This window comes from Artemia sp. Qi Xiang Cuo, chromosome 16, assembly GCF_049724085.1.
Source record: "Artemia sp. Qi Xiang Cuo chromosome 16, ASM4972408v1, whole genome shotgun sequence".
In the NCBI taxonomy this organism is placed as follows: Eukaryota; Metazoa; Arthropoda; class Branchiopoda; order Anostraca; family Artemiidae; genus Artemia; species Artemia sp. Qi Xiang Cuo.
The window spans coordinates 45270985-45298834 of record NC_142809.1 but is presented as its reverse complement, the minus strand read 5'-3'; the positions used below and the strand labels follow the sequence as shown (position 1 = coordinate 45298834).

The window sequence follows — 27850 nt, the reverse complement described above, 5'->3', positions numbered from 1 at the left end:
TTTAAAAAGATAAATATATATATTTTTTTTAAGCATGAGAATAGCCACTGTTTCATCTTTAGTGAAAGCGTGTCGAAAGTACCCAACTATAAAATTGTAGAGCTGGAATTGCTTTGGGACGTTAGAAATAAAGGGTCACCCATAAGCCAGGATTTTTTTTTCGTTTTAATGAAAACAAGATATTTAATTTTGATGTGACCTTTTTTTTTAATGAAAATGTAATTAAGTGTCAAAATCTGAGTCTTTACTCGCCGACGCAATGTTGAAGATTAGGGTTTAGTTATAATCACCACATAGATAATTTCTTAAACCACATTGGCCTGACATAACATAAAGAAAGAAAAACGAGCAAAAATGGGGTTTTTAAAGGCCAAATGAAAATACTGAAAAAACACAACAAAGCGAATATTTCGAGAGAACAAACGCCTCTCTTCTTCAGCGCGAAACGAAATAATGTATCCAAGGAAAGTGCCGAAGAAAAGTGTTTGTTATAAATACCAACATTTAGGTCTAGCTTTAAACATAGATTCCGGTGATTTAAGAATAAACGAATCATATTTCGGTTTTCTCAAAAGAGAAGCCGATACTTTAGTAATCCCTGAAATAAACCTTGAACCACTTTCTCAGTCATATAATCAAACACGTGAACAGCCCCTTAGGTCTCAAAGGGTGTCTGCAAGAAATGCAATAATTAAAATCTGAAATCAAATGACCTAGTTCTCCAACTTATGTAATTGCCGGTTTGTTTTGTGTTTGAGTGAACGAATTGTTTTCCTTTCTTTTATTTCTCAGTTGTTCGCTAATATCCGTCAATGGCAGCTCTTAATTTTTCGGATTTCGTGCAATCGTGGATATTGACGAATAACTCGCTTTTATGGTTGTTAGGTATTTGGTTTTAATTCTTATAATCTTTGGCTTTTATTGAGTTGTATTCATATTTTAAGTTTTTGATTTTTCTTTGGTTTTTTGGTTCTTTTCACATTTACTTTCCACGTTTGTTTTTTGTTATTTTTTTCTTCGGTACTTTCCTTGAATACATTATTTTGTTTCGCACCGAAAAAGAGAGGCGGTTGTCCTTTCAAAATTTAGATTTGTTGTGTTTTTACAATATTTTCATTTGGCCTCTAAAAACCACATTTTGGCTCGTTTTTCTTTAATCACCACATGGTAATCAACATTATGGAGGGGTATGAAAGTATATTCCGCTTTCAAGAAACAAAAAAAAAAAAAAAAAAAAAAAAGTCTGAACAAAATTCCTTTTTGATAATTAGAAAGATATGATACATATGTGACTTCTTGATGAACTCTAAAAGCACTTGCTTGATGATGCGGTCATTGGGTCTTCTCAGGACATGGCCAAGCCAACGCAGTCTTCTCTATTTGACAATCGTGTCTGTGGACTGGATGTTACAGCAGCGATGACGCATATCAGCATTTGAGATTATGTCGGAGTATCCAATCCTTAGGATTTTTCGTTAACAGCGGTGGTCAAATGTTTTCATACCATGGAGATGAAGCTCTTTCAGTGGCCAATTACCAGCTGCATGGAAGAGAATAGATCTCACAGTCGATTTATAGACACAAATCTTGGCCTTCAAACTGATTTCCCGTCGGTCCTACAAATGGTAGCGAAGTTCAGAGAATATGGCTTGGGCTTTGTTGATTCTGTTCTGTACGTCAAGGTCACAGTCTTCACGAGGGTCTATTAACGAACCAAGATAAGTGAAGCTATCGACTTTTTCCAATTCCTGTCTGTAAAGCACAAACTGATAATTCGACTGTATATTTAGGTCCGTGACTTTAATTTTGACTGTATTTATCTTCATCCCCAGTAGCTGAGAGAAATCTGCAATTTCATTTAGCATGGCTTGGGCAGTTCCTGGATCAGCAGCAAGAGCAACGATGTCATCCGCGTAGTCCCATGCTTTAATGCCCATTCCCATGCTGACACTATCAAAACTCGAGAGTGCTCTTTAGCACTCTCGAGAGTAGCTTTGAAGTAGCTGGACAAATTTATTACAAAATCAATTTAGTGGCATATCCATCACAGACGACTGAAGGGGATTTTGAACTACCCTTTTATGGCCAAATATACTTTTTAGAACCAGAAGAAGCCGTTGAAGAACTTTTCGCGCTTCCTTTAAATTATGGGATCTCTCATAATCTAATGAATCTCTCGGAAGAAATGTTGCGAGACACAAACAACTATACCAAAGGTTACATTAAAATACGAGAAATAGAGGATGTTGTAAATTAACGTGCTGCTTCACTGAGACAACAGCCTCTAAATGTTCCGCTCATTTCTACTGTGCCAGACGGTGTCGATTATAGATGGTTCAACCCATCCTGCGTATAATGAAGTATGCGCTGTGCTTGCCTTTAACGTTGACCATAGTTTTCGTCGAATGATATGGTTGTAAGACAATAGGGTAAAAATGTCGTCAATTTAAAAAATACCGACCCTTTACCTACCCGGTAAAATGTGGAACCCTTTATCTACTCGGCATTTTGTCCAGCTACAACGTCAGGATGGACAGTGGGTATACCACTTCAAATACCTTATGCAAGTCGTCCACATCTAACATGTGGACAAGGTATTGCGTCCACATTAATTGAGTGAGGTATCGTATCGGTTTTCGACTTTAACAGGCCAAAAGCCTTTCTCTGCAAGCCATCGCAAGCTCTCTCTGCAATCTTTATTAGTTTGGTTACTTGGATTTACTGTTCAACTACATCAATTTCCAGTTTGACCTGTGTTTGCAATGACAATGCGTAAATCTCAAGGCCAAACTTTCGAATTTTTATACGTCGATCTCCGTACTCCTGTTTTTAATCATTGTATATTGTACGTGACATTTTCTCGTGGTAAAAGACAACGTAGCTTAAAAGTTTTGCTACCACCTGAAATTGAAATACGAACATATAATGCTCTGTGGAAGGAACTATTGACAACTACCAACAAAATATCGTAATGTTAGAATTATATGCCTTTTTTAATTAATTAACGAGCGAAAATTGTGTATATATGCTTTTATTGGTTTTTCCTTGAAATTTGTTACATAGATTTTTTTTTTAAATATCGACATTTCTGGCAACAAGAACGATCTAAATAGGTGACAAGGTTAAGGAAGAATTCATACATTTCCCAGGGTGGTTGTATCGAACCTATGGTGACGCCACGACATCAAGAAGAAGTTCACATCGTCTGCGGTTAGAAGACAAGCGACAATACGATTCAATGTATATAAGCCTGCCTGTCTATCGTGTGAATAAATCTATCTATCTATCTGTATATATGTATATGGGAATTCTTAATCAGGGATGTCAAGGGGACAATTTTTATAGCAAATAAAAGGCATAAATCAAAACTTCATTTTATTGTAAACATTTAATTATAGTTTTTTTTTTTCAGCAGTCTGAAAGTGCAGCTGATTTTTAATTCTCATTAGTTTTATCCCTACAATATCATATCTTGATTTACTTCATATTTAAAGGTGACATCCATTCAAGGGACTTCCCCGGCTTTTAGATGTACAGATGTCTTTCCTCCAATACCAGGACTAGTACAAGGTGATAATAATTGCCTGAAGAGAAAGGGCCCTGTAATGTTACCTGTGTTTACTAGAAGCACTATGCCAATATATGTAGCTCCTATGGAAGGTGGGTTCTTTGTTACTTTTCTTATCGCTATTTTAAATTTTGGTATAGTTATTTTGTTGCTATTTTATTACTGGACTTAAGTGATTGTATTTGAAAGTGAGTGATTGTATTGCATATGAAATTAATATTATTCGAAATAACAGCCGAGTTAAGTCAACAAATCGTCTGATTAAAGATTGATATTACTATTGTAGTAGTGTCTTCTTTTTTTGGGGGTCATCCTTGAATATCAGTACTTCAAAATTCATGGAATGGTAGTTGCATATCCTGCCATCTAGTTTTTCAACCTTTTGGATCTACTAATACTACTACTACTAACAACTGACCGCAGCACCAAGCCGTCTGAGGCCTACACAGCTACACACGCTCCTCCTCCATCCCAATCTATTCAAAGCCTCCCTTTTTACACCCTCCCAGGAAGTTCCCATTTCCTTTAAATCTTTCTTCATGACATCCTGCCACCCCAGACGAGGACGAACTTTTTCCGTTTAGCCCTACACGGTTGTCCAAAAAGGACAATCTTCGGTAATCAGTCATCCTTCATCTGCACAACGTGCCCTAGCCACCTCAACCTTTCTTTCATTACCAAACAGTTCGTGGTAACGAACTGTAAGTAAGGAGCGACCCGTTTCAATAGTAACCAAAACTCTAAAAACCGGAGTTATGATACCAATAGATACATCAATAGAATCAGATTTTTATGGTGATTTCAAATATAAGTTTTATTAAGTTGAGTCTTACCCATCAAAAGTTACACGCCTGAGAAAATTTGCCTTATTTTCGAAAAAAGGGGGAAACATCCCCTAAAGTTAATAGAACTTTAATGAAAATCACACCATCAGATTCAGTGTGTCAGAGAACCCTACTGTAGAGGTTTCAAGCTCCTATCTGTAAAAATGTGGAATTTTGTTTTTTTTGCTAGAATAAAGATCACGGATGCGTGTTTTTTTTTTTTTTTTTTTTTTTTTTTTTTTTTTTTCAGGGGTGATCGTATCGATCCAGTAGTCCTAGAATATCGTGAGAGAGCTAATCTGAACGGAAATTAAAAGTTCTAGTACCATTTTTAAGTGACCAAAAAAACTGGAGGGCAACTTGGATGGTTAAATCATCAGCATAATCTAAGTCGAGGAGACTTTTTCCTCCTCATTTGATTTCGTAGTAGAAGTGACCCTATTGATCCGGGACGAACCACGTGGTTTATGGTTTTCTCACTGAGAATGAAAAAACAGGAATTTTCTCACTTGAAAAAACAGGAATTTTCTCACTTTTATGTCTGTTTTCATGGATGGTTATGTGTGTTGGTTAATTTATTTGATGTTTTTCATGGTTGTCAACATCAAATTATGGATGTTTTATGGTTTTTGTCAGTGAGAATGTAAAAACAGGAAGTTTGTCACATTTATGTAGGTCAACAGCAATTCATGTCTGTTTTATGGTTTTCTCAGTGAGAATGAAAAAACAGGAATTTTCTCACTTGGATTTACATAATCGCTAGGGGAAATTATTGATTCACGAAGGGGAGAATTAAGAAACATTAAGGCTTCTTTAATCTTAGGTCTCAGGGATAAACGTTCTTTAGGACAGAGAGAAAAATTAATATTCTATTTTTAAATAGGGCTTCATTGATCTTTAGTGTCTGGAATTATAAATGACGAACGTGTGAATTAAGAAACATTAAGGCTTCTTTAATCTTAGGTCTGAGGGATAAACGTTCTTTAGGTCAGAGAGAAAAATTAATATTCTATTTTTAAATAGGGCTTCATTGATCTTTAGTGTCAGGAATTATAATTGACATCACTTGTTATCTTGGAATTATGCGGGAGTCTAAAGAGATAGAAATTCTATTTTTAAATACGGCTTCACGGAGCTTTAAGTCGGAGAGATAAATTGATATTCTAACGAAACCCTAATAGTTTAGCTAGGAAAATTTATGAGATGAAGAGATTAACGTAGGAAAGGGTTTCCTAGAAATTTGAAATGCGTTAGCGCAGAGATGCCAAACAAAAGGAACACGCTGAAATTACGTTTAGGGATTATTTGGGCGAAACCGTTTTATCCATTTTATGGGATTATTTCGGCGAAACAGTTAGAGACATTTTGAAAGAAGATTTTAGGAAAGGTTTTAGAAGAGAATTTGAGGGTGAAACTCTGTGGTCGTTATAATACACAAGTTCCATTTGAACAGTGTTGTGAGGTCCTCTACCCCAACCCCAAAGGGTTCCGATCCCCCACCCCAACCCCGAAGGAAGCCTCCGGTACTCAAAGGTCCCCCAAGCTCCCATAGAGCCCCAGCCCCCCAAACGCCCTCCTCAGACCCTCAAAGGCCCTCCTCTGGTCCTCAAAGGGCCCCCGGAACCCCAAAGGGCACCCCGGACCCCAAAGGCCCTCCCCCGGTCCTCAAAGGTCCCCCGGGCTCCCAAAGAGCCACCGGCGCCCCCAAAGGCCCACCCAGACCCCCAAAGGCCATCCCCGGTCCCCCCCCAAAGGCCCATCGAGCTCCCAAAGGACCAACGGGGTCCCAAAGGCTCTACAGCGGTCCCCAAATGTCCCCCAGGCCCCCAACTGTCCCCCGGACCCCCAAAGGCCCTCCCCCGGCCCCCAAAGGGCCAACCGGCTCCCAAAGGACCAATCGGTCCTCAAGTGTCCCCCAGACTCCCAAAGGCCCCCCTGTGCCCCAAAGGCCCTCCCCCGGTCCCCAAAGGTCCCCCGGGCCCGAGAAGCACCGCCGGGATGCGCCATGGGCCAGGAAAGTGCCACAGGATTTGCCGCAGGGATGCACCGCGGGTCAGGAAAGTGCCGTGAGGGATGCACCGCAGGGAGGCACCGCAGGAAAGCGCCGCAGGATGCGCCGCAGGGATGCGCCGCAAAAAAAAGTAAACTAAAAAGTAAAAATTTCGAAATGTTATCCCCCCAACGCCCTCCTCCGTCCCCCAAAGGCCCTCCCCTGGTCCTCAAAGGTCCCCCTGGCTCCCAAAGGGCCAACCGGCCCCCCAAGGCCCCCCCCAAAAACCCGCCCTGGGCCCCCCCCCAAAGAGTCCACTCTTCCTTTTCTTAAATAAATTTTTATGGGTTTATTATATCCTTTCTGAACAAGCTCCATTCATAATGTCATTCCTAAAACCATTTCCCAACCTCAAAGAGCCCCCTCCCCACTTCGTAAATACTTTCTTGAATTTTTTAACATGGTATTTTTATAACTTTTTTACGTATCTTAAAATGACATGAAATATGCTAACGGCTCTACCAATCGTACTCTGTGCTTGTTCATGGACACGACGTGGCTTTTTCACTGGTACTCTATGGCAGGTTATCAACACTACCGAGTTTATTGCATGCATTAAATCAGTATTTTTTACGCAGTGGAAGGATCAACACACAATTCATATCTGTAAAAAGTGAAGATGAATTATTCGACGAAAGTATGTGCACATGAAAAAATCATTGTCGTGTTGAAGGCTGACAAGGAGAAATACCTGAACTATGAAACGAGTGCAAGCGGTAACACTATTGGAAATGTATGCATGCGTTGTCATGACAGCGAGAAATTAGATTTCTTTGGACTATCGAAATCATTCAAAATTGCTCAAGGTGGATATTCGAGAGTGAGAGCACCAGAGATGATAGTGCTAAAGGAGAATGCCAACTTAAAAATAATTGTCGATGATCGGGGACAACTTCTAGCTAATGGTTCTGGTAGCACGATACTTATTGATAGATCCTATTCCCATCGTTCTGGTATTACTATTCAAATGAAAGCAAAGAAGAAAAGAAAGGCCTACTGCTGCACTAGTGTAATAAATCATATCATGTCTACCTGCCAGAACTGCTATCTATGCAAAAATAATGTGAGAATAGACAGTGAATTCGCAGGCAGAATAAAAAGGACATTAGCAGACAATATCATCAATGAATATAAAGATGAATTGACGGAAAGTGAAGCGCAAGTGTACTAATAATGTATAATAATGTATTTAACATATTTATATATCAATATTCTACATGTCCTTATTTCATTAAAAATATCTTATGCATTATTTTGTTAAGTGTTCACTATTTTTAGGGTATGCTAGAACGTCAAACGTTCAGAATATCTATTAAAAAGGTCAGATATTTAAGAAAAAGAATTTTAGAGATAATGATACTACTAGCAGGCTCAATGTTTCATAGAAGATAGAAAAGTTCAAGATCTCTTCTGAGTTTTACCAAAGAACACAATTCAATTCTAATTTCACCAGAGAAAATAAAAATCTTCCACTTAATTTCTTTATTTCACAAAGACATAAAGAATTTAAAGTTCACTTCTAAATTTTTCCGTAGAAGATAGGAAAATTTATACTATGATAGTGATTATTTTCCATGGAGATAAAAAGTTTCACTTTAATTCTAAATTTTCTTAAATTCAATTCAGACTTTTATCAAAGAGTCAAATTTAAAGTTCTATTCCAAATATTTTCCCCGGAACAAGAAAAGTCCCAAGACATAAAAAATATAAAGTTCACTTCTAAATTTTTCCGTAGAAGATAGGAAAAGTTATACTATGATTGTGATTATTTTCTATGAAGATAAAAAAATTCACTTTAATTCTAAATTTTCTTAAATTCAGTTCTGACCATTCTCAAAGAGATGAAAAAATTTAAACTTCTATTCCATATATTTCCCCGGAAGAAGAAAAGCTCAACTTCGATTCTGAATTTTCTCAATGAAAATGAAATAAGTTATTGATCAATTCTATTTTCCCAAAATAATATAAAATTTACCACTTCATTTCAGATTTTTCTCAAAGAGATGAAAAAATTTAAAATATTGTTCCAAATTTTTCTTAGAAGATAGAAAAGATCAAGTTCTAATCTAAATTTTACCAAAGAACACAATTCAATTCTAATTTCTCCAGAGGAAATAAAAAGCTTCCACTTCAGTTTTAACTTTACCAAGACATTAAAAAATTTAAAGTTCAGTTCTAAATTTTTCCTTAGAAGATAGGAATAGTTATAATTTGTTTGTGATTATTTTCTATGAAGATAAAAAGTTTCACTTTAATTATAAATTTTATTAAATTCAGTTCCGACCTTTCTCAAAGAGATGAAAAAATTTAAAGTTCTGTTCAATATATTTTATCGTAATAATAAAATTTCAAATTCTATTCTGAATTTTATCATTTAAAATTAAATAATTTATTGATAAATTATATTTTCCAAAAATAATATAAAAATTTTCCACTTCACTTCAGATTTTTCTCAAAGAGATTAAAAATTTAAAATACTATTCCAAATTTTTCATATAAGATAGAAAAGTTCAAGTTCTCTTCTGAATTTTACCAACAAACACAATTCAATTCTAATTTCTCCATAGAAAATAAAAAGCTTCCACTTCAGTTTTAAGTTCACCAAGACATAAAAAATTTAATGTTCTGTTCTAAATTTTTCTGTAGAAAATATGAAAAGTTATACTATGTTAGTGATTGTTTTCCATGAATATAAAAAGTTTCACTTTAATTCTAAATTTTCTTAAATTCAGTTCCGACTTTTCACATAGAGATGAAAAAAATTTAAAGTTCTGTTCCAAATTTTTCATAGAATATTGGAATACTTTGATCGTGAATATTCAAGTTCTCTTCTGAATTTTATCAAAGAACACAATTCAATTCTAATGTCTTCAGAGAAAACAAAAATCTTCCACTTCACTTCATTATTTCACAAAGAAATAAAGAAATTTAAAGTTCAATTCTAATTTTTCTGTGGAAGATGGAAAAAGTAATACCATACTTGTGAATATTTTCACGGAAGATAAAAAGTTCTATTTCAATTTAAAATTTTCTCAACGATGTTAAGGAAAGCTCAAGTTCTCTTCTGAACTTTACCAAAGAACACACTTCAATTCTAATTTCTCCAGAGAAAACAAAAATCTTCCACTTCAGTTCTTTATTTCACAAAGACATACAGAAATTTAAAGTTCAATTCTAAATTTTTCGGTGGGAGATAGAAAAATTAATACCATACTTGTGATTATTTTCACGGACGATAAAAAGTTCTAGTTCAATTTTAAATTTTCTCAATGAAGTGAAAACAAGTTCATGTTCTTTACTGAATTTTACCAAAGAACACAATTCAATTCTAATTTCTACAGAGAAAATAAAAATCTTCCACTTAAGTTCTTTATTTCACATAGACATAATGAAATTTAAAGTTCAATTCTAAATTTTTCGGTGGAAGATAGAAAAAGTAATACCATACTTGTGAATATTTTACCGGAAGATAAAAAGTTCTAGTTCAACTTAAAATTTTCTCAACGAAGTGAAGAAAAGTTCAAGTTCTCTTCTGAAATTTACTAAAGAACACAATTCATTTCTAATTTCACCAGAGAAAATAAAAATCTTCCACTTCAGTTCTTTATTTCACAAAAGACATAAAAAAATTTAAAGTTCAATTCTAAATTTTTCAGTGGAAGATTGAAAAAGTAATATCATACTTGTGAATATTTTCACGGAAGATAAAAAGTTCTAGTTCAATTTAAAATTTTCTCAAAGAAGTGAAGAAAAGTTCAAGTTCTCTTCGGAACTTTACCAAAGAACACACTACAATTCTAATTTCTCCAGAAAAAATAAAAATCTTCCACATCAGTTTTAAGTTCCCCAATGAAATCAAGACATTTAAAGTTCTATTCTAAATTTTTAGATGGAAGATAGAAAAAGTAATACTATGACAGTGATTGTTTTCCATGAAGATCAAAAGTTTCACTTTATTTATAATTTTTCTTAAATTCAGTTCTGATTTTTCTCAAAGAGATGAAAAATTTAAAGTTCATTTTTAAATTTTTCTCTAGAAGATAGGAAAAGTTATACTACGATTGTGATTATTTTTCAGTGAAGATAAAAAGTTTCACTTTAATTCTAATTTTCTTAAGTTCACTTTCCGATTTTTTGCAAAGAGATGAAAAATTTAAAGGTCTGTTCCAAATTTTTCATAGAAGATAGAAAAAGTTATACATTGATTTGAATATTCGACATGAAGATAAGGACCATCACTTTAATTCTGAGTTTTCTCGAATAAGTGCAAAATGTTCAAGTTCTCTTCTGAATTTTCTTAAAGAAGTAAAAAAAGTTAGATCAATTATGTATTTTACCAATGAAAATGAAAAAAAGCTTCCACTTCAGGTCTTAATTCCTCAAAGACATAAAAAATTCAAAGTTCTCTTCTGAATTTTACCAAATAATATAATTCAATTCTAATTTCTCCAGAGAAAACAAAAAGCTTCCACGTCAGTTTTAAGTTCACCAAGACATAAAAAAATTTAAAGATCAGTTCTAAATTTTTCCATAGAATATAAGAAAAGTTATACTATGATTTTGATTATTTTCATAAAGATAAAAAGTTTCACTTTAATTCTAAATTTTCTTAAATTCAATTCAGACCTTTCTCAAAGAGATGACAAAATTTAAAGTTCTGTTCCAAATATTTTTCCGGAAGAAGAAAAGTTCAATTTCGATTCTGAATTTTCTCAATGAAAATGAAATAAGTTATTGATCAATTCTATTTTCCCAAAATAATATAAAATTTACCACTTCATTTCAGATTTTTCTCAAAGAGATGAAAAAATTTAAAATAGTGTTCCAAATTTTTCTTAGAAGATAGAAAAGATCAAGTTCTAATCTGAATTTTATCAAAGAACACAATTCAATTCTAATTTCTCCAGAGGAAATAAAAAGCTTCCACTTCAGTTTTAAGTTTACCAAGACATTAAAAAATTTAAAGTTCAGTTCTAAATTTTTCCTTAGAAGATAGGAATAGTTATACTTTGTATGTGATTATTTTCTATGAAAATAAAAAGTTTCACTTTAATTCTAAATTTTCTTAAATTCAGTTCCGACCTTTCTCAAAGAGATGAAAAAATTTAAAGTTCTGTTCAATATATTTTCTCGGAAGAAGAAAAGTTCAACTTTGATTCTGAATTTTCTCATTGAAAATGAAATATGTTGTTGATCAATTCTATTTTTCCAAAATAATATAAAAATTTTCCACTTCACTTCAGATTTTTCTCAAAGAGATGAAAAATTTAAAATACTATTCCAAATTTTTCATAGAAGATAGAAAAGTTCAAGTTCTCTTCTGAATTTTACCAACAAACACAATTCAATTCTAATTTCTCCAGAGAAAATAAAAAGCTTCCACTTCAGTTTTAAGTTCACCAAGACATAAAAATTTAAAGTTCTGTTCTAAATTTTTCTGTAGAAGATAGGAAAAGTTATACTATGATAGTGATTATTTTCCATGAAGATAAAAAGTTTCACTTTAATTCTAAATTTTCTTAAATTCAGTTCCGACTTTTCACATATTGATGAAAAAAATTTAAAGTTCTTTTCAAAATTTTTAATAGAATATTTGAAAAGTTATACTTTGATCTTGAATATTCAAGTTCTCTTCTGAATTTTACAAAATAACACACTTCAATTCTAATTTCTCCATAGAAAACAAAAATCTTACACTTCACTTCATTATTTCACAAAGAAATAAAGAAATTTAAAGTTCAATTCTAATTTTTCGGTGGAAGATGGAAAAAGTAATACCATACTTGTGAATATTTTCATGGAAGATAACAAGTTCTAGTTCAATTTAAAATTTTCTCAACGATGTTAAGGAAAGTTCAAGTTCTCTTCTGAACTTTACCAAAGAACACACTTCAATTCTAATTTCTACAGAGAAAACAAAAATCTTCCACTTCAGTTCTTTATTTCACAAAGACATACAGAAATTTAAAGTTCAATTCTAAATTTTTCGGTGGGAGATAGAAAAATTAATACCATACTTGTGATTATTTTCACGGAAGATAAAAAGTTCTAGTTCAATTTTAAATTTTCTCAATGAAGTGAAGAAAAGTTCATGCTCTTTACTGAATTTTACCAAAGAACACGATTCAATTCTAATTTCTACAGAGAAAATAAAAACCTCACACTTAAGTTTTTTATTTCAAATAGACATAATGAAATTTAAAGTTAAATTCTAAATTTTTCGGTGCAATATATAAAACGTAAGACAAAACTTTCCATTATTGTTGTGGACAATAAAATGGTGTAGTTCAATTTAGAATCTTCTCAACAAAGTGAAGAAAAGTGCAAGTTCTCTTCGGAATTTTACAACAGAACACAATTCATTTCTAATTTCACCAGAGAAAATAAAAATATTCCAATTCAGTTCTTTATTTCACAAAAGACATAAAGAAATTTAAAGTTCAATTCTAAATTTTTCGGTGGAAGATAGAAAAAGTAATATCATACTTGTGAATATTTTAACGGAAGATAAAAAGTTCTAGTTCAATTTAAAATTTTCTCGACGAATTGAAGAAAAGTTCAAGTTCTCTTCTGAACTTTACAACAGAACACAATACAATTCTAATTTCTCCAGAAAAAATAAAAATATTCCACTTCATTTTTAAGGTCCCCAATGAAATAAAGAAATTTAAAGTTCCATTCTAAATTTTTAGATGGAAGATAGAAAAAGTAATACTATGACAGTGATTGTTTTCCCTGAAGATTAAAAGTTTCACTTTACTTATAATTTTTTTTAAATTCAGTTCTGATTTTTCTCAAAGAGATGAGAAATTTAAAGTTCATTTCTAAATTTTTCTCTAGAAGATAGGAAAAGCTATACTACGATTGTGATTATTTTTCTGTGAAGATAAAAAGTTTCACTTTAATTCTAATTTTCTTAAGTTCACTTTCCGATTTTTTGCAGAGATGAAAAATTTAAAGGTCTGTTCCAAATTTTTCATAGAAGATAGAAAAAGTTATACATTGATTTGAATATTCGACATGAAGATAAGGACCATCACTTTAATTCTGAGTTTTCTCGAAGAAGTGCAAAATGTTCAAGTTCTCTTCTGAATTTTCTTAAAGAAGTAAAAAAAGTTAGCTCAATTCTGAATTTTACCAATGAAAATGAAAAAAAGCTTCCATTTCAGTTCTTAATTCCTCAAAGACATAAAAAATTCAAAGTTCTCTTCTGAATTTTACCAAAGAACATAATTCAATTCTAATTTCTCCAGAGAAAATAAAAAGCTTCCACGTCAGTTTTAAGTTCACCAAGACATAAAAAATTTAAAGTTCAGTTCTAAATTTTTCCATAGAAGATAAGAAAAGTTATACTATGATTTTCATTATTTTCATGAAGATAAAAAGTTTCACTTTAATTCTAAATTTTCTTAAATTCAATTCCGACCTTTCTCAAAGAGATGAAAAAATTTAAAGTTCTGTTCCAAATATTTTTCTGGAAGAAGAAAATTTCAATTTTGATTTTGAATTTTCTCAATGAAAATGAAATAAGTTATTGATCAATTCTATTTTCATAAAATAATATAAAATTTACCACTTCAATTAAGATTTTTCTCAAAGAGATGAAAAAATTTAAAAAATTGTTCAAAATTTTTCTTAGAAGATAGTAAAAGTTATATTTTGATTGTGAATATTCTTCATGAAGATATGGAGCTCTACTTTAATTCTGACTTTTCTCGAAGAAGTGCAAAATGTACAAGTTCTCTTCTGAATTTTCTTAGAGAAGAGAAAAAAGTTAGCTCAATTCTGAAATTTAACATTGAAAATGAAAAAGCTTCCATTTCAGTTCCTAATTTCTCAACGACATAAGAAATTTAAAGTTCAATTCTAAATTTTTTCCATAGAAGATAGGAAGGGCTCTACTATGATAGTGATTATTTTCCATGAAGATAAAAAGTTTCACTTTATTTCTAATTTTTCTTAAATTCACTTCATTCATCTAACCACCAAAAACAATAGGTTAGGTTAGGTGTAAATAAATATTAATAAATAATTAGAAACATTTCTCCATGTTTAAGTTAGGTTAGGTTAGGTTAACTTATCATGAGCGCTCATGATAAGCTAACCTAACCTAACTTAAACATGGTAAAAAGATTAACTTAGGTTAGGTTAGGCTAGATTAAGTTAGGTTAGGTTAAGTTAGGTTAGGTTAGGTTAGCCTACGTACGCGCGCGTACGTAGGCTAACCTAACCTAACCTAACTTAACCTAACCTAACTTAATCTAGCCTAACCTAACCTAATTTAATCTTTTTACCATGTTTAAGTTAGGTTAGATTAGCTTATCATGAGCGCTCGTGATAAGTTTACCTAACCTAACCTAACTTAAACATGGAGAAATGTTTCTAATTATTTATTAATATTTATTTATACCTAACCTAACCTAACCTATTGTTTTTGGTGGTTAGATGAATGAATTGAATTTAAGAAAAATGAGAAATAAAGTGAAACTTTTTATCTTCATGGAAAATATTCACAAACATAGTATAGCCATTCCTATCTTCTATGGAAAAATTTAGAATTGAACTTTAAATTTTTTATGTCTTTGAGAAATTAGGAACTGAAATGGAAGCTTTTTCATTTTCAATGGTAAATTTCAGAATTGAACTAACTTTTTTCTCTTCTCAAAGAAAATTCAGAAGAAAACTTGTACATTTTGCACTTCTTCAAGAAAACTCAGAATTAAAGTGGAGCTCCATATCTTCATGACGAATATTCACAATCAAAGTATAACTTTTCCTATCTTCTATGAAAAATTTGGAACAATGTTTTAAATTTTTTAATCTCTTTGAGCAAAATCTGAATTGAAGTGGTAAATTTTATATTATTTTAGGAAAATAGAATTGATTAATAACTTATTTCATTTTCATTTAGAAAATTCAAAATCGAAATTGAACTTTTCTTCTTCCGGAAAAATATTTGGAACAGAACTTTAAATTTTTTCATCTCTTTGAGAAAGGTCGGAATTGAATTTAAGAAAATTTAGAATTAAAGTGAAACTTTTATCTTCATGAAAATAATCAAAATCATAGTATAACTTTTCTTATCTTCTATGGAAAAATTTAGAACTGAACTTTAAATTTTTTATGTCTTGGTGAACTTAAAACTGATGTGGAAGCTTTTTATTTTCTCTGGAGAAATTATAATTGAATTATGCTCCTTGGTAAAATTCAGAAGAGAACTCTTAATTTTGTATGTCTTTGAGGAATTATAAACTGAAGTGGAAGCTTTTTTTAATTTACATTTGTAAAATACAGAATTGAGATAAATTTTTTTACTTCTTTAAGAAAATTAAGAAGATACCTTGAATATCTTGCAATTCTTCGAGAAAACTCAGAATTAAATTGATGATCCTTATCTTCATGTCTAATATTCAAATAAATGTATAACTTTTTCTATCTTCTATGAAAAATTTGGAACAGAACTTTAAATTTTTCATCTTTTTACAAAAAATCGGACTGTGAACTTAGGAAAATTAGAATTAAAGTGAAACTTTTTATCTTCAATGAAAAATAATCACAATCGTAGTATAACTTTTCCTATCTTCTAGAGAAAAATTTAGAAATGAACTTTAAATTTTTCATATCTTTGAGAAAAATCAGAACTGAATTTAAGAAAAATTATAAGTAAAGTGAAACTTTTGATCTTCATGGACAACAATCACTGTCATAGGATTACTTTTTCTATCTTCCATCTAAAAATTTAGAATGGAACTTTAAATTTCTTTATTTCATTGTAGAACTTAAAAATGAAGTGGAAGATTTTTATTTTTTCCGGAGATATCATAATTGAAGTGTGTTCTTCGATAAAGCTCCGAAGAGACCTTGAAATTTTTTTCACATCGCTGAGACAATTTTAATTTGAACTAGAACTTTTTATCTTCAGTGAAAATATTCACAAGTATGATATTACTTTTTCTATCTTCCACCGAAAAATTTATACTTGAACTTTAAATTTATTTATGTCTTTTGTGAAATAAAGAACTGAAGTGGAAGATTTTTATTTTCTCTGGTGAAATTAGAAATGAATTGTGTTCTTTAGTAAAATTCAGAAGAGAACTTGAACTTTTCTTCACTTCGTTGAGAAAATTTTAAGTTGAACTAGAGCTTTTTATCTTCCGGGAAAATATTCACAAGTATGGTATTACTTTTTCTATCTTCCACCGAAAAATTTAGAATTGAACTTTAAATTTCATTATGTCTTTGTGAAATAAAGAACTTAAGTGGAAGATTTTTATTTTCTCTGTAGAAATTAGAATTGAATTGTGTTCTTTGGTAAAATTCAGTAAAGAACATGAACTTTTCTTCACTTCATTGAGAAAATTTAAAATTGAACTAGAACTTTTTATCTTCCGTGAAAATAATCACAAGTATGGTATTAATTTTTCTATCTCCCACCGAAAAATTTAGAATTGAACTTTAAATTTCTGTATGTCTTTATGAAATAAAGAACTGAAGTGGAAGATTTTTGTTTTCTCTGGAGAAATTAGAATTGAAGTGTTTTCTTTGGTAAAGTTCAGAAGAGAACTTGAACTTTCCTTAACTTCGTTGAGAAAATTTTAAATTGAACTAGAACTTTTTATATTCCGTGAAAATATTCAAAAGTATGGTATTACTCTTTCCATATTCCACAGAAAAATCGGAATTGACCTTTAAAGTTAATTATTTCTTTTGTGAATAATGAAGTGAAGTGTAAGATTTTCATTGTCTCTGAAGTAATTGGAATGGAAGTTTTTTCTTTGGTAAAATTAGTAAGATAGATTGAATATTAAATATCAAATAATAACTTTTCCAATGTTCTATTAAAAATTTGGATCAGAAATTTAATTTTTTTTCATCTCTATGTGAAAAGTCGGAACAGAATTTAAGAAAATTTAGAATTAAACTGAAACTTTTTATCTTCATGGAAAATAATCACTAACATAGTATAACTTTTCCTATTTTCTACAGAAAAAATTAGAACAGAACTTTAAATTTTTTATGTATTGGTGAACTTAAAACTGAAGTGGAAGCTTTTTATTTTCTATGGAGAAATTGGAATTGAATTGTGTTTGTTGGTAAAATTCAGAAGAGAACTTGAACTTTTCTATTTTCTATGAAAAATTTGGAATAGTATTTTAAATTTTTCATCTCTTTGAGAAAAATCTGAAGTGAAGGGGAAAATTTTTATATTATTTTGGGAAAATAGAATTGATCAATAACTTATTTCATTATCAATGAGAAAATTCAGAATCTAAGTTGAACTTTTATTCTTCAGATAAAATATATTTAAAAGAACTTTAAATTTTTTAATATATTTGAGAATGGTCGGAACTGAATTTAATAAAATTTATAATTAAAGTGAAACTTTTTATCTTCTTAGAAAATAATCACAAACAAAGTATAACAATTCCTATCTTCTAAGGAAAAATTTAGAACTGAACTTTAAGTTTTTTAATGTCTTGGTAAACTTAAAACTGAAGTGGAAGCTTTTTATTTCCTCTGGAGAAATTAGAATTGAATTGTGTTCTTTGATAAAATTCAGATTAGAACTTTATCTTTTCTATCTTCTAAGAAAAATTTGGAACAATATTTTAAATTTTTTCATCTCTTTGAGAAAAAAATCTGAAATGAAGTGGTAAATTTTATATTATTTTGGGAAAATAGAATTGATCAATAACTTATTTCATTTTCATTGAGAAAATTAGAATCGAAGTTGAACTTTTCTTCTTCCGGGGAAATATATGGAATAGAACTTTAAATTTTTTCATCACTTTGAGAATGGTCAGAACTGAATTTAAAAAAATTTAAAATTAAAGTGAAACTTTGTATCTTCATAAAAAATAATCACAATCATAGAATAACTTTTCATATCTTCTACGGAAAAATTTAGAAGTGAACTTTAAATTTTTTATGTCTTTGGACTTTTCTTGTTCCGGGGAAAATATTTGGAATAGAACTTTAAATTTGACTCTTTGAGAAAGGTCTGAATTTAATTTATGAAAATTTAGAATTAAAGTGAAACTTTTTATCTCCATTGAAAATAATCACTATCATAGTATAACTTTTCCTATCTTCTACGGAAAAATTTAGAAGTGAACTTTAAATTCTTTATGTCTTTGTGAAATAAAGAAGTTAAGTGGAAGATTTTTATTTTCTCTGGTGAAATTAGAATTGAATTGTGTTCTTTGGTAAAACTCAGAAGAGATCTTGAACTTTTCTATCTTCTATGAAACATTGAACCTGCTAGTAGTATCATTATCTCTAAAATTCTTTTTCTTACATCTCTGACCTTTTTAATAGATATTCTGAACGTTTGACGTTCTAGCATACCCTAAAAATAGTGAACACTTAACAAAATAATGTATATGATATTTTTAATGAAATAAGGACATGTAGAATATTGATATATAAATATGTTAAATACATTATTATACATTATTAGTACACTTGCGCTTCACTTTCCGTCAATTCATCTTTATATTCATTGATGATATTGTCTGCTAATGTCCTTTTTATTCTGCCTGCGATTTCACTATCTATTCTCACATTATTTTTGCATAGATAGCAGTTCTGGCAGGTAGACATGATATGATTTATTACACTAGTGCAGCAGTAGGCCTTTCTTTTCTTCTTTGCTTTCATTTGAATAATAGTATCAGAACGATGGGACAAGGATCTATCAATATGTATCGTGCTACCAGAACCATTAGCTAGAAGTTGCCTCCGATCATCGACAATTATTTTTAAGTTGGCATTCTCCTTTAGCACTATCATCTCTGGTGCTCTCACTCTCGCATATCCACCTTGAGCAATTTTGAATGATTTCGATAGTCCAAAGAAATCCAACTTCTCGCTGTCATGACAACGCATGCATACATTTCCAATAGTGTTACCGCTTGCACTCGTTTCATAGTTCAGGTATTTCTCCTTGTCAGCGTTCAACACCACGATGATTTTTTCATGTGCACATACTTTCGTCGAAAAATTCATCTTCACTTTTTACAGATATGAATTGTGTGTTGATCCTTCCATTGCGTAAAAAATACTGATTTAATGCATGCAATAAACTCGGTAGTGTCGATAACCTGCCATAGAGTATCAGTGGAAAAGCCGCGTCGTGTCTATGAACAAGCACATAGTATGAGTGGTAGAGCCGTAAGCATATTTCATGTCATTGTAAGATACGTAAAAAAGTTAGAAAAATACCATGTTAAAGAATTCAAGACAGTATTTATTAATTGGGGAGGGAGCTCTTTGAGGTTATAAAAGGAGTGTAGGAATGACATTATGACTCGACCTTGTTCAGAAAAGATATAATAAAGCCATAAAAAAGTATTAAAAAAAATGGCGTGGGGCCTCTTGGGGGGGCCCAGGGCGGGTGTTGGGGGGGGCCCTGGGGGGGGCGGTTGGCCCGTTGGGCGCCCGGGGGACCTTTGCGGCCCCGGGGCGGGCCTGTGGGGGTCTGAGGAGGGAGTTTGGGGGATAACATTTCGAAATTTTTACTTTTTAGTTTACATTTTTTTTTGCGGCGCATCCCTGCGGCGCATCCTGCGGCGCTTTCCTGCGGTGCCTCCCTGCGGCGTATCCCCTGCGGCGCTTTCCTGACCCACGGCGCATCCCTGCGGCAAATCCTGCGGCTCGGGACTGGCCCCCGGCGCATCCCAGGGGCGCTTCGCTGGCCCGGGGGGACCGGGGGTGACCGGCTGAGGGCCGTGGGAGCCCAGGGGGGCCTTTGGGCGTCTGGGGGACACTTGAGGACCGATTGGTTCTTTGGGAGCCGGTTGGCCCTTTGGGGGCCGGGGGAGGGCCTTTGGGGATCCGGGGGACAGTTGGGGGCCTGGGGGACATTTGGGGACCAGTGTAGGGCCTTTGGGACCCCGTTGGTCCTTTGGGAGCTTGATGGGCCTTTGGGGGGGACCGGGGATGGCCTTTGGGGGTCTGGGTGGGCCTTTGGGGGCGCCGGTGGCTCTTTGGGAGCCCGGGGGACCTTTGAGGACCTGGGGGAGGGCCTTTGGGGTCCGGGGTGCCCTTTGGGGGTCCGGGGGCCATTTGAGGACCAGAGGAGGGCCTTTGAGGGTCTGAGGAGGGCGTTTGGGGGGCTGGGGCTCTATGGAAGCTTGGGGGACCTTTGAGTACCGGGGACTTCCTTCGGGGTTGTGGTGGGGGATTGGAACCCTTTGGGGTTGGGGTAGGGGACCTCACAACACTGTTCAAATGGAACTTGTGTATTATAACGACCACAGAGTTTCACCCTCAAATTCTCTTCTAAAACCTTTCCTAAAATCTTCTTTCAAAATGTCTCTAACTGTTTCTCCGAAATAATCCCATAAAATGGATAAAACGGTTTCGCCCAAATAATCCCTAAACGTAATTTCAGCGTGTTCCTTTTGTTTGGCATCTCTGCGCTAACGCATTTCAAATTTCTAGGAAACCCTTTCCTACGTTAATCTCTTCATCTCATAAATTTTCCTAGCTAAACTATTAGGGTTTCGTTAGAATATCAATTTATCTCTCCGACTTAATGCTCCGTGAAGCCGTATTTAAAAATAGAATTTCTATCTCTTTAGACTCCCGCATAATTCCAAGATAACAAGTGATGTCAATTATAATTCCTGACACTAAAGATCAATGAAGCCCTATTTAAAAATAGAATATTAATTTTTCTCTCTGACCTAAAGAACGTTTATCCCTCAGACCTAAGATTAAAGAAGCCTTAATGTTTCTTAATTCTCCCCTTCGTCAATTATAATTCCTGACACTCAAGATCAATGAAGCCCTATTTAAAAATATAATATTAATTTTTCTCTCTGACCTAAAGAACGTTTATCCCTCAGACCTAAGATTAAAGAAGCCTTAATGTTTCTTAATTCTCCCCTTCGTGAATCAATAATTTCCCCTAGCGATTATGTAAATCCAAGTGAGAAAATTCCTGCTTTTTCATTCTCACTGAGAAAACCATAAAACAGACATGAATTGCTGTTGACATCCATAAATGTGACAAAGTTCCTGTTTTTTCATTCTCACTGACAAAAACCATTAAACATCCATAATTTGATGTTGACATCCATTAAAAAAATCAAATAAATCGAACAACACACATAACCATACATGAAAACATACATAAATGTGAGAAAATTCATGTTTTTTCAAGTGAGAAAATTCCTGTTTTTTCATTCTCACTGAGAAAACCATAAACCACGTGGTTCGTCCCGGATCAATAGGGTCACTTCTACTTTTCGTGGTCTCCCATTGCCTTTCCTATGGTCCTTAAGACAAAGTCAATCAAAATAATCCATATAAAGGGGGATAGAACACAACCCTGCTTATCTGCTGATTTAATACAAAACCAGCTGCCAAATTCATTTCTTACCTTAACTGCAGCAGTGTTATTCTCGTACATAGCACTAAACACTTTAATGTATTTGTCTGGTATACCATACAAAGATAAAACCTTTGCTAAAGCTCTTCTATCAACATAATAGAACGCCTGCTCATAATCTTTAAAACAAAGGTGTTTGACAGCTCAGGCAGTTATCAATTATTAACCTAAGGATGAAAAGTTGGTCAACACATTCTCTACCTTTTCCAAAACCGCACTGTTCTTCTCTTTAAACTTTGTCTACAGCATCTCTCCGTCTAAAAAGTATCATATTACTAAGTAATTTGCCACCTACAGAGACCAGGCTAATGCCTCGATAATCATCACACTCACTCTTATCACATTTCTTATAAAGTGGCTTAATTAAGGTTTTCCCAAAATCATCTTGTACTTCCCCTTTTTCAAAAATCATGTTCATAATCGTTAATTACTTTTTTCTAACCTCAGAACCACCATATTTAAGAAACTTATATACCACACTATCTTCACCTGGAGCCTTATTATTTTTTTATCCTTTTAGTACTGTCGCTAATTCCTCCTCACAAAACAAATCTTCCTTCACATCCAAGGTATCACAAACTTTTTCATTTTCCTCTATATTTTTTTCTGCAAGTCTATCTCGGTTTAGCAAATTCTCAAAATATTCTGCCCATCTCTATTTAACTTTTTCCTTATCACTAACTGTGGCCATGTTCCTATTTTTAACTGGGACAGGTCCGGATTGACTCCTCCCTCTCAATTTATTAACATGTCAGTGCAATATTTTACTATTATGCCGTCCAGCTGTATCTTCCAGATCCTCGGCAGTTTTATCAGTGGCCTCCTCTTCACACCTCCTTACTTCATATTTTAATGCTTTCTCCACTTTCTTTACATTTCTTTTGTTTTCATACGATCTAACTTTCAAATAACTCTTCTACCGTCTCCTTTCTATTAAACATAAAGCCTTTTCACTAATATTCTTAGCTGCAGTCCTAGCTTTCTTTCCTAAGACACCTTCAGCAACTTCAATAATTATAGGCTATTTCTAAAATTATTCCAACCATCATCCACATTGTCGAATTTTAAACTCTTAAGTTAAGCATTCAACTGTTCCTGTAAAGTGTCTATCAGATTCTCATCCTGGAGTCTATCAACATCATAACTTTCTGGAGGTAGTTACCCTTCCGAAATTTCAACTTTAAATTAACCCTGTACACTATTAGATGGTGATCTTTACTTTTAAAATCAATGACGGCACTCTCATATATCCTAGTATCTTGTATTGATCTTGCCAGTCTTCGGTTTACTATAATATAATCAATAAGGTTTGCTGTCTTACCATCACGTGAATACCATGTTAACTTTGAGCCATTTTATGACCAAACACCGTATTGGTTATAACTATATTGTTATACCCCAAAATTACAAAAGTCTATATCCATTACTGTTTTCTTTTCCTACACCAAATTTACCTAGGCTAAAATACCATCTATCCCTATTTCTACAGACCTATGTGTTAAAATCTCCTAGTAAAAATATCATATTTTTACCTGGGACCTTGTCTATTTGCTCCTGTAACTGTAAGTAAAATTCATCTGAGTCACTAGTATCCCCATCAGTTGGCTCTACAGGGGCATATACTACTATAATTGATACCCTGAGCTTTTTAGTCATAAAATGAGCAATTAGTATTCTATTATTAATACATTCCCAGTCTAAACAAGACTTAACAGCTTTCTTATTCGTCATGAGCCCTACTCCCTGTCTGTGTACCCCACCCTTCCTGCCTGAGTAAATAAATTCTATATCACCTAATTTCATGCTTCTTACCCCTGGGATATGAGTTTCTGAAACTCCTAATAAGTCCAATTCGAATCATCTGAATTCGTCAGTCAAAATGTCGATACGATAGTATCGACATCGATAGTCATTGTATAATGCCATCGATATCGATAATCATCGATATCATCGAGTCATATCGATAGTCATTGATATCGATATCGATAGTTATTTTTTAACGTTGTGTAATATCAATGGTTTATTGCATCCTTGCTGGAAGAAAGGAAAAATGTTTAAATCTTTTTCTTAGTGCTTGCAATATATGAAATGAATTAAAACTATAAGTTATGTTTGATTGAGCACATTGATATTATGCAACGACCCAAATAAATAGTTTTGTGTATTTCATTGTAGTAAATCGATAATTTTAAACACAAGTGGTAAATACGAGACACTACCTGTAGAGTTGTGGAATAAAAAAAAATGGTAGTTATACAATTTGACCAAATTAACCCAATCTTCTATTAAGTAAATGTCAAAACATATCTACAAAATGGCAACCTTTAATTCTCGATTAAAGGCCTCCTCTGAAAAGAAAGAAATGTCTAGAAAGTGAGACGAACAGTTGTATTTCCGGTTAGTATTTCCTTTTTGTCCACATTAATGGACGTTCGCTTCTGTTACATTATGTCAATTAGCGTCGGCTCCTTTTAAGCTTACGAAAGAACGTAAAAATCTTTCCTGCTCTTGGAACTTTTTGTCCTAGGTCATTGGTCTCAAAGTGTTTTCCATTTTTTTTTTGGTTTATTTTCAACTTTGCCTGTAATCTGAACTTGGTTGTTGCCTACGTAATTGTAATGGAAAAGATTTGCTCTTGAGAAAGTTTCGAAAGTGTTCTGATTGATCGTTTTTCACGGAGCACATTTTGTTTCTCTCTTCTTCTTTTCTTTATAGAGAGTTTTGTTCGTAGTTACAACACTGGTGCCAATTCACGAAAATGTAGGGGGAGGGGGCAAGTTTTTTTTTTTAAACCAAGACGCAAAAAATATATTGTTCAGAATCTAGGAAGAAATATTTTTGTTTTCCGATTTTTCAAATGATCTTTCAAAACCTGTCAGGGCCAAAGGGTCTTGAATCTACGCCAGATTTACGAGGGCCAAAGATCTGATCCCTTGTGCTATGGTAAAAGACCAATTTTAGCTAGTACAGGTAAAGTAATGAACAGACCTTATATCCACCTGCCCCTCTAGACGTACCCAGGCCATCAAGAAGGAGTCGCCATTCCCGCTAGTTTGCTACTGCTAGAATTTTTTCCCAAAGAGGTTGGATTGACGTGCACAGTTTGTGCAGATCGGTCCTTTACCTTCGTTGCAGTGTCTTTTTGGGTCTGCCTCTGAAGCGTGAATCTGTTCGTTGCCAGTGGGGTGCTGTATTAAGTAGCCGGAGACTGACCATGTGTAGTACGTCGCCAAAGTATCTTTATTTGTGATTTCTTATGACACCTGTCACTAGAGGCTGATCTGTCTTGTGGCATAGATGACACCTGTCACTAGAGGCTGATCTGTCTTGTGGCATAGATGACACCTGTCACTAGAGGCTGATCTGTCTTGTGGCATAGATGACACCTGTCACTAGAGGCTGATCTGTCTTGTGGCATAGATGACACCTGTCACTAGAGGCTGATCTGTCTTGCGGCATAGATGACACCTGTCACTAGAGGCTGATCTGTCTTGTGGCATAGATGACACCTGTCTCTAGAGGCTGATCTGTCTTGTGGCATAGATGACACCTGTCTCTAGAGGCTGATCTGTCTTGTGGCAATGGATAGATTAGTTATTTATTGTTTCCTGGTGCACAAGCTGGACTGTTTTTGTGCCCTAAGTATTATGCATTGGTAAATAGATCCAAATTTTGGTTATATTTGGTGGTGTAAAGAGATATGAATATCACATTAATAGATAAATACGAGATATAGGCTACACCTAATATAAACGAAACAATAACGTCTACTGGCCACATTTTTCGTTTCGAAAATTATCGTTGAACTTATTAGAATCATTGGCTTGTGTCACAATCAATGTGTCATTGAGTCACAACTTCCAAAACGAATCAAGTAGTTGCGGGCATCAAGCCATGGTTTAATTGTAGAAAAAAACAAGAGAGATAGTCCGAGTGAGTGAGAGGCAAATCTGGCATACGCCTGATGACAAGTGGAATGACATCACTCCTAAAAAGGGCTATATACACTATTTATACACTATTTTTATATACTCCTAAAAAGGCCTTATGGCGGACTTGCCTCTCACTCATTCGGACTATCAGTCTTGGCTTTTTTTTACAATTAAACTATGGCCTGATGCCCGCAACTACTTGATTTTAATTACAGTGTCTTATGTCGAACGCGTTTATGGTACAGTATCTTGTTTCAAACGTTTGATTGTACATAACATAGAAGGAATTCGTAATTACTAAGCTGTCATTTTCGCATATGAATGTCGGAATAGTGCATAATCTTAAGTCTTTAGTTGCTTTCAGTTAGGCTCACTCATGATGCTAGAAACGACGTTATGGTTCCATTGTAACTGAACCACCGTGTAACTGATCCCCTGTAACTGAACCACCGTGCAACTGAACCACCGTGTAACTGAACCACCGTTCAACTGAACCACCTTACAACTGAACCACCCTGCAACTGAACCCCCGTGCAACTGAACTCCTGTGCAACTTAACCCTCGTGCTACTGAACCCTCATGCAACTGAACCCCCTTTAACTGAACCCTCGTGCAACTCAACCCCCGTGCAACTCAACCCAATTTAACTAAACCCCCGTGTAACTGAACCACCATGTAACTGAACCCCCGTGCAAGTGAACCACCGTACAACTGAACCACCGTACAACTGAACCACCGTGCAACTGAACCCTCGTGCAACTCAACCACCGTACTTACATTGGGTAAAACACAAGTTAGAATCTTTACATGTTCAACCTTTTTGGAATTATTCGCTTTTTTAAGTCTTTATATAAATTACTGTCAATATGATTTATAAAAATGCTCTGTTTTGTTGTCGCAAAAACAAAGAAAATCGGACGTCATAAACTCTTAAATCCAGATTTATTTCTCTTTTTTATGTCTGTTAATTGGGATTCCCTTCACCCTGTCACTTTCTACGGGTCTAAGCGTTTACCCCCTCCCCCGCGGAAAATTTCCCTTCCTCCACCCACGGAAACCCCATCACCTGGAAAACACCCCCCTCGCGAAGTTTATGGTTTTCAAAATTAAAAAATCTTCTTTGAGTCGTGTTATTTTTTAGTTTAATTGAGAAGTTGTAAGGGAAGTGGAAAAGAGGAATTTATGTGCAAATCTTGCCCCCCCCCTCCGTGAAAATACTTTCTTCTCATGAAAGATCCTCCAGAGAACCCCCACACAAAAAATTTCCGTATGTTTCCCAATGATGTACGGGGGTTTAGTTACACGAGGGTTTAGTTAAATGGGGTTCAGTTGCCCGGTGGTTCAGTTACACGAAGGTTCAGTGGCACGGGGGTTTGGTTATACAGGGGTTCGGTTGCACGGTGGTTCAGTTACAGGGGTTCACTTGCTTGTGGTTCAGTTACACGGTGGTTCAGGTACAGGCACACCCGCCGTTATATTCCTGGTCGAGTATCGAGACTTCGCACGTGCCGGCTTCACTATCTGTTGTATAGCTTTGGAAATTTAGAATCATGTTCAAACTCGCATTCAAGGGGCAGAACGCATTAGCTTATATAAATTTGGACCATTTAATTTTTAAATGAATCTATATTGTTTTGTTTTTTTTATAAAAAAAAGGTACGGTGAGAGAGGTTTTTCTTATTTTATGTTTTATATTTTTTGTTGTTGTAAGGATTGAATAATTTGTGTTGAGCGAAAGTAAAAGATTTTTGTTTGAGAAAGGCACGATGAGAGTTTTTTTTAAGAATTGATTCAATAATTTGTTTAGAATTAGAGTTAGTGTTTAGAGTTCGAGCTGAAGTTAGTGTCTTTTACCAGGCATTTTATGCCCATCTCTTGGCCATTGTTGTGACTGATGTTTGTTTATACATAATATGTAAATAAATCAGTTTAGTCCAGTTCACAAAGATTAAGAAATTTGAATTCTCCAAGCGATGATATTTGAAAGAGACTATTCCTACTTCCTCTTCCCTATTCAATTACCCATGCATCAGTTTTTTTTAAGGAGAAATTGCTGAATTTAGTAGTAATATCATTATA

At 33.8% G+C, this 27850-nt stretch overlaps 1 protein-coding gene across 1 annotated transcript in view; it reads left to right on the top strand.

Annotated features, from left to right (window-relative positions):
* Window positions 1-27850, top strand: part of Mat89Ba (nucleolar protein 6 Mat89Ba) — a 466793-nt gene that overhangs the window by 232239 nt on the left and 206704 nt on the right. The window contains exon 13 of the mRNA XM_089102007.1: window positions 3495-3660. Within this exon, the coding sequence (XP_088958133.1) occupies window positions 3495-3660 (166 nt within the window). The remainder of the gene's footprint in view (window positions 1-3494; window positions 3661-27850) is intronic.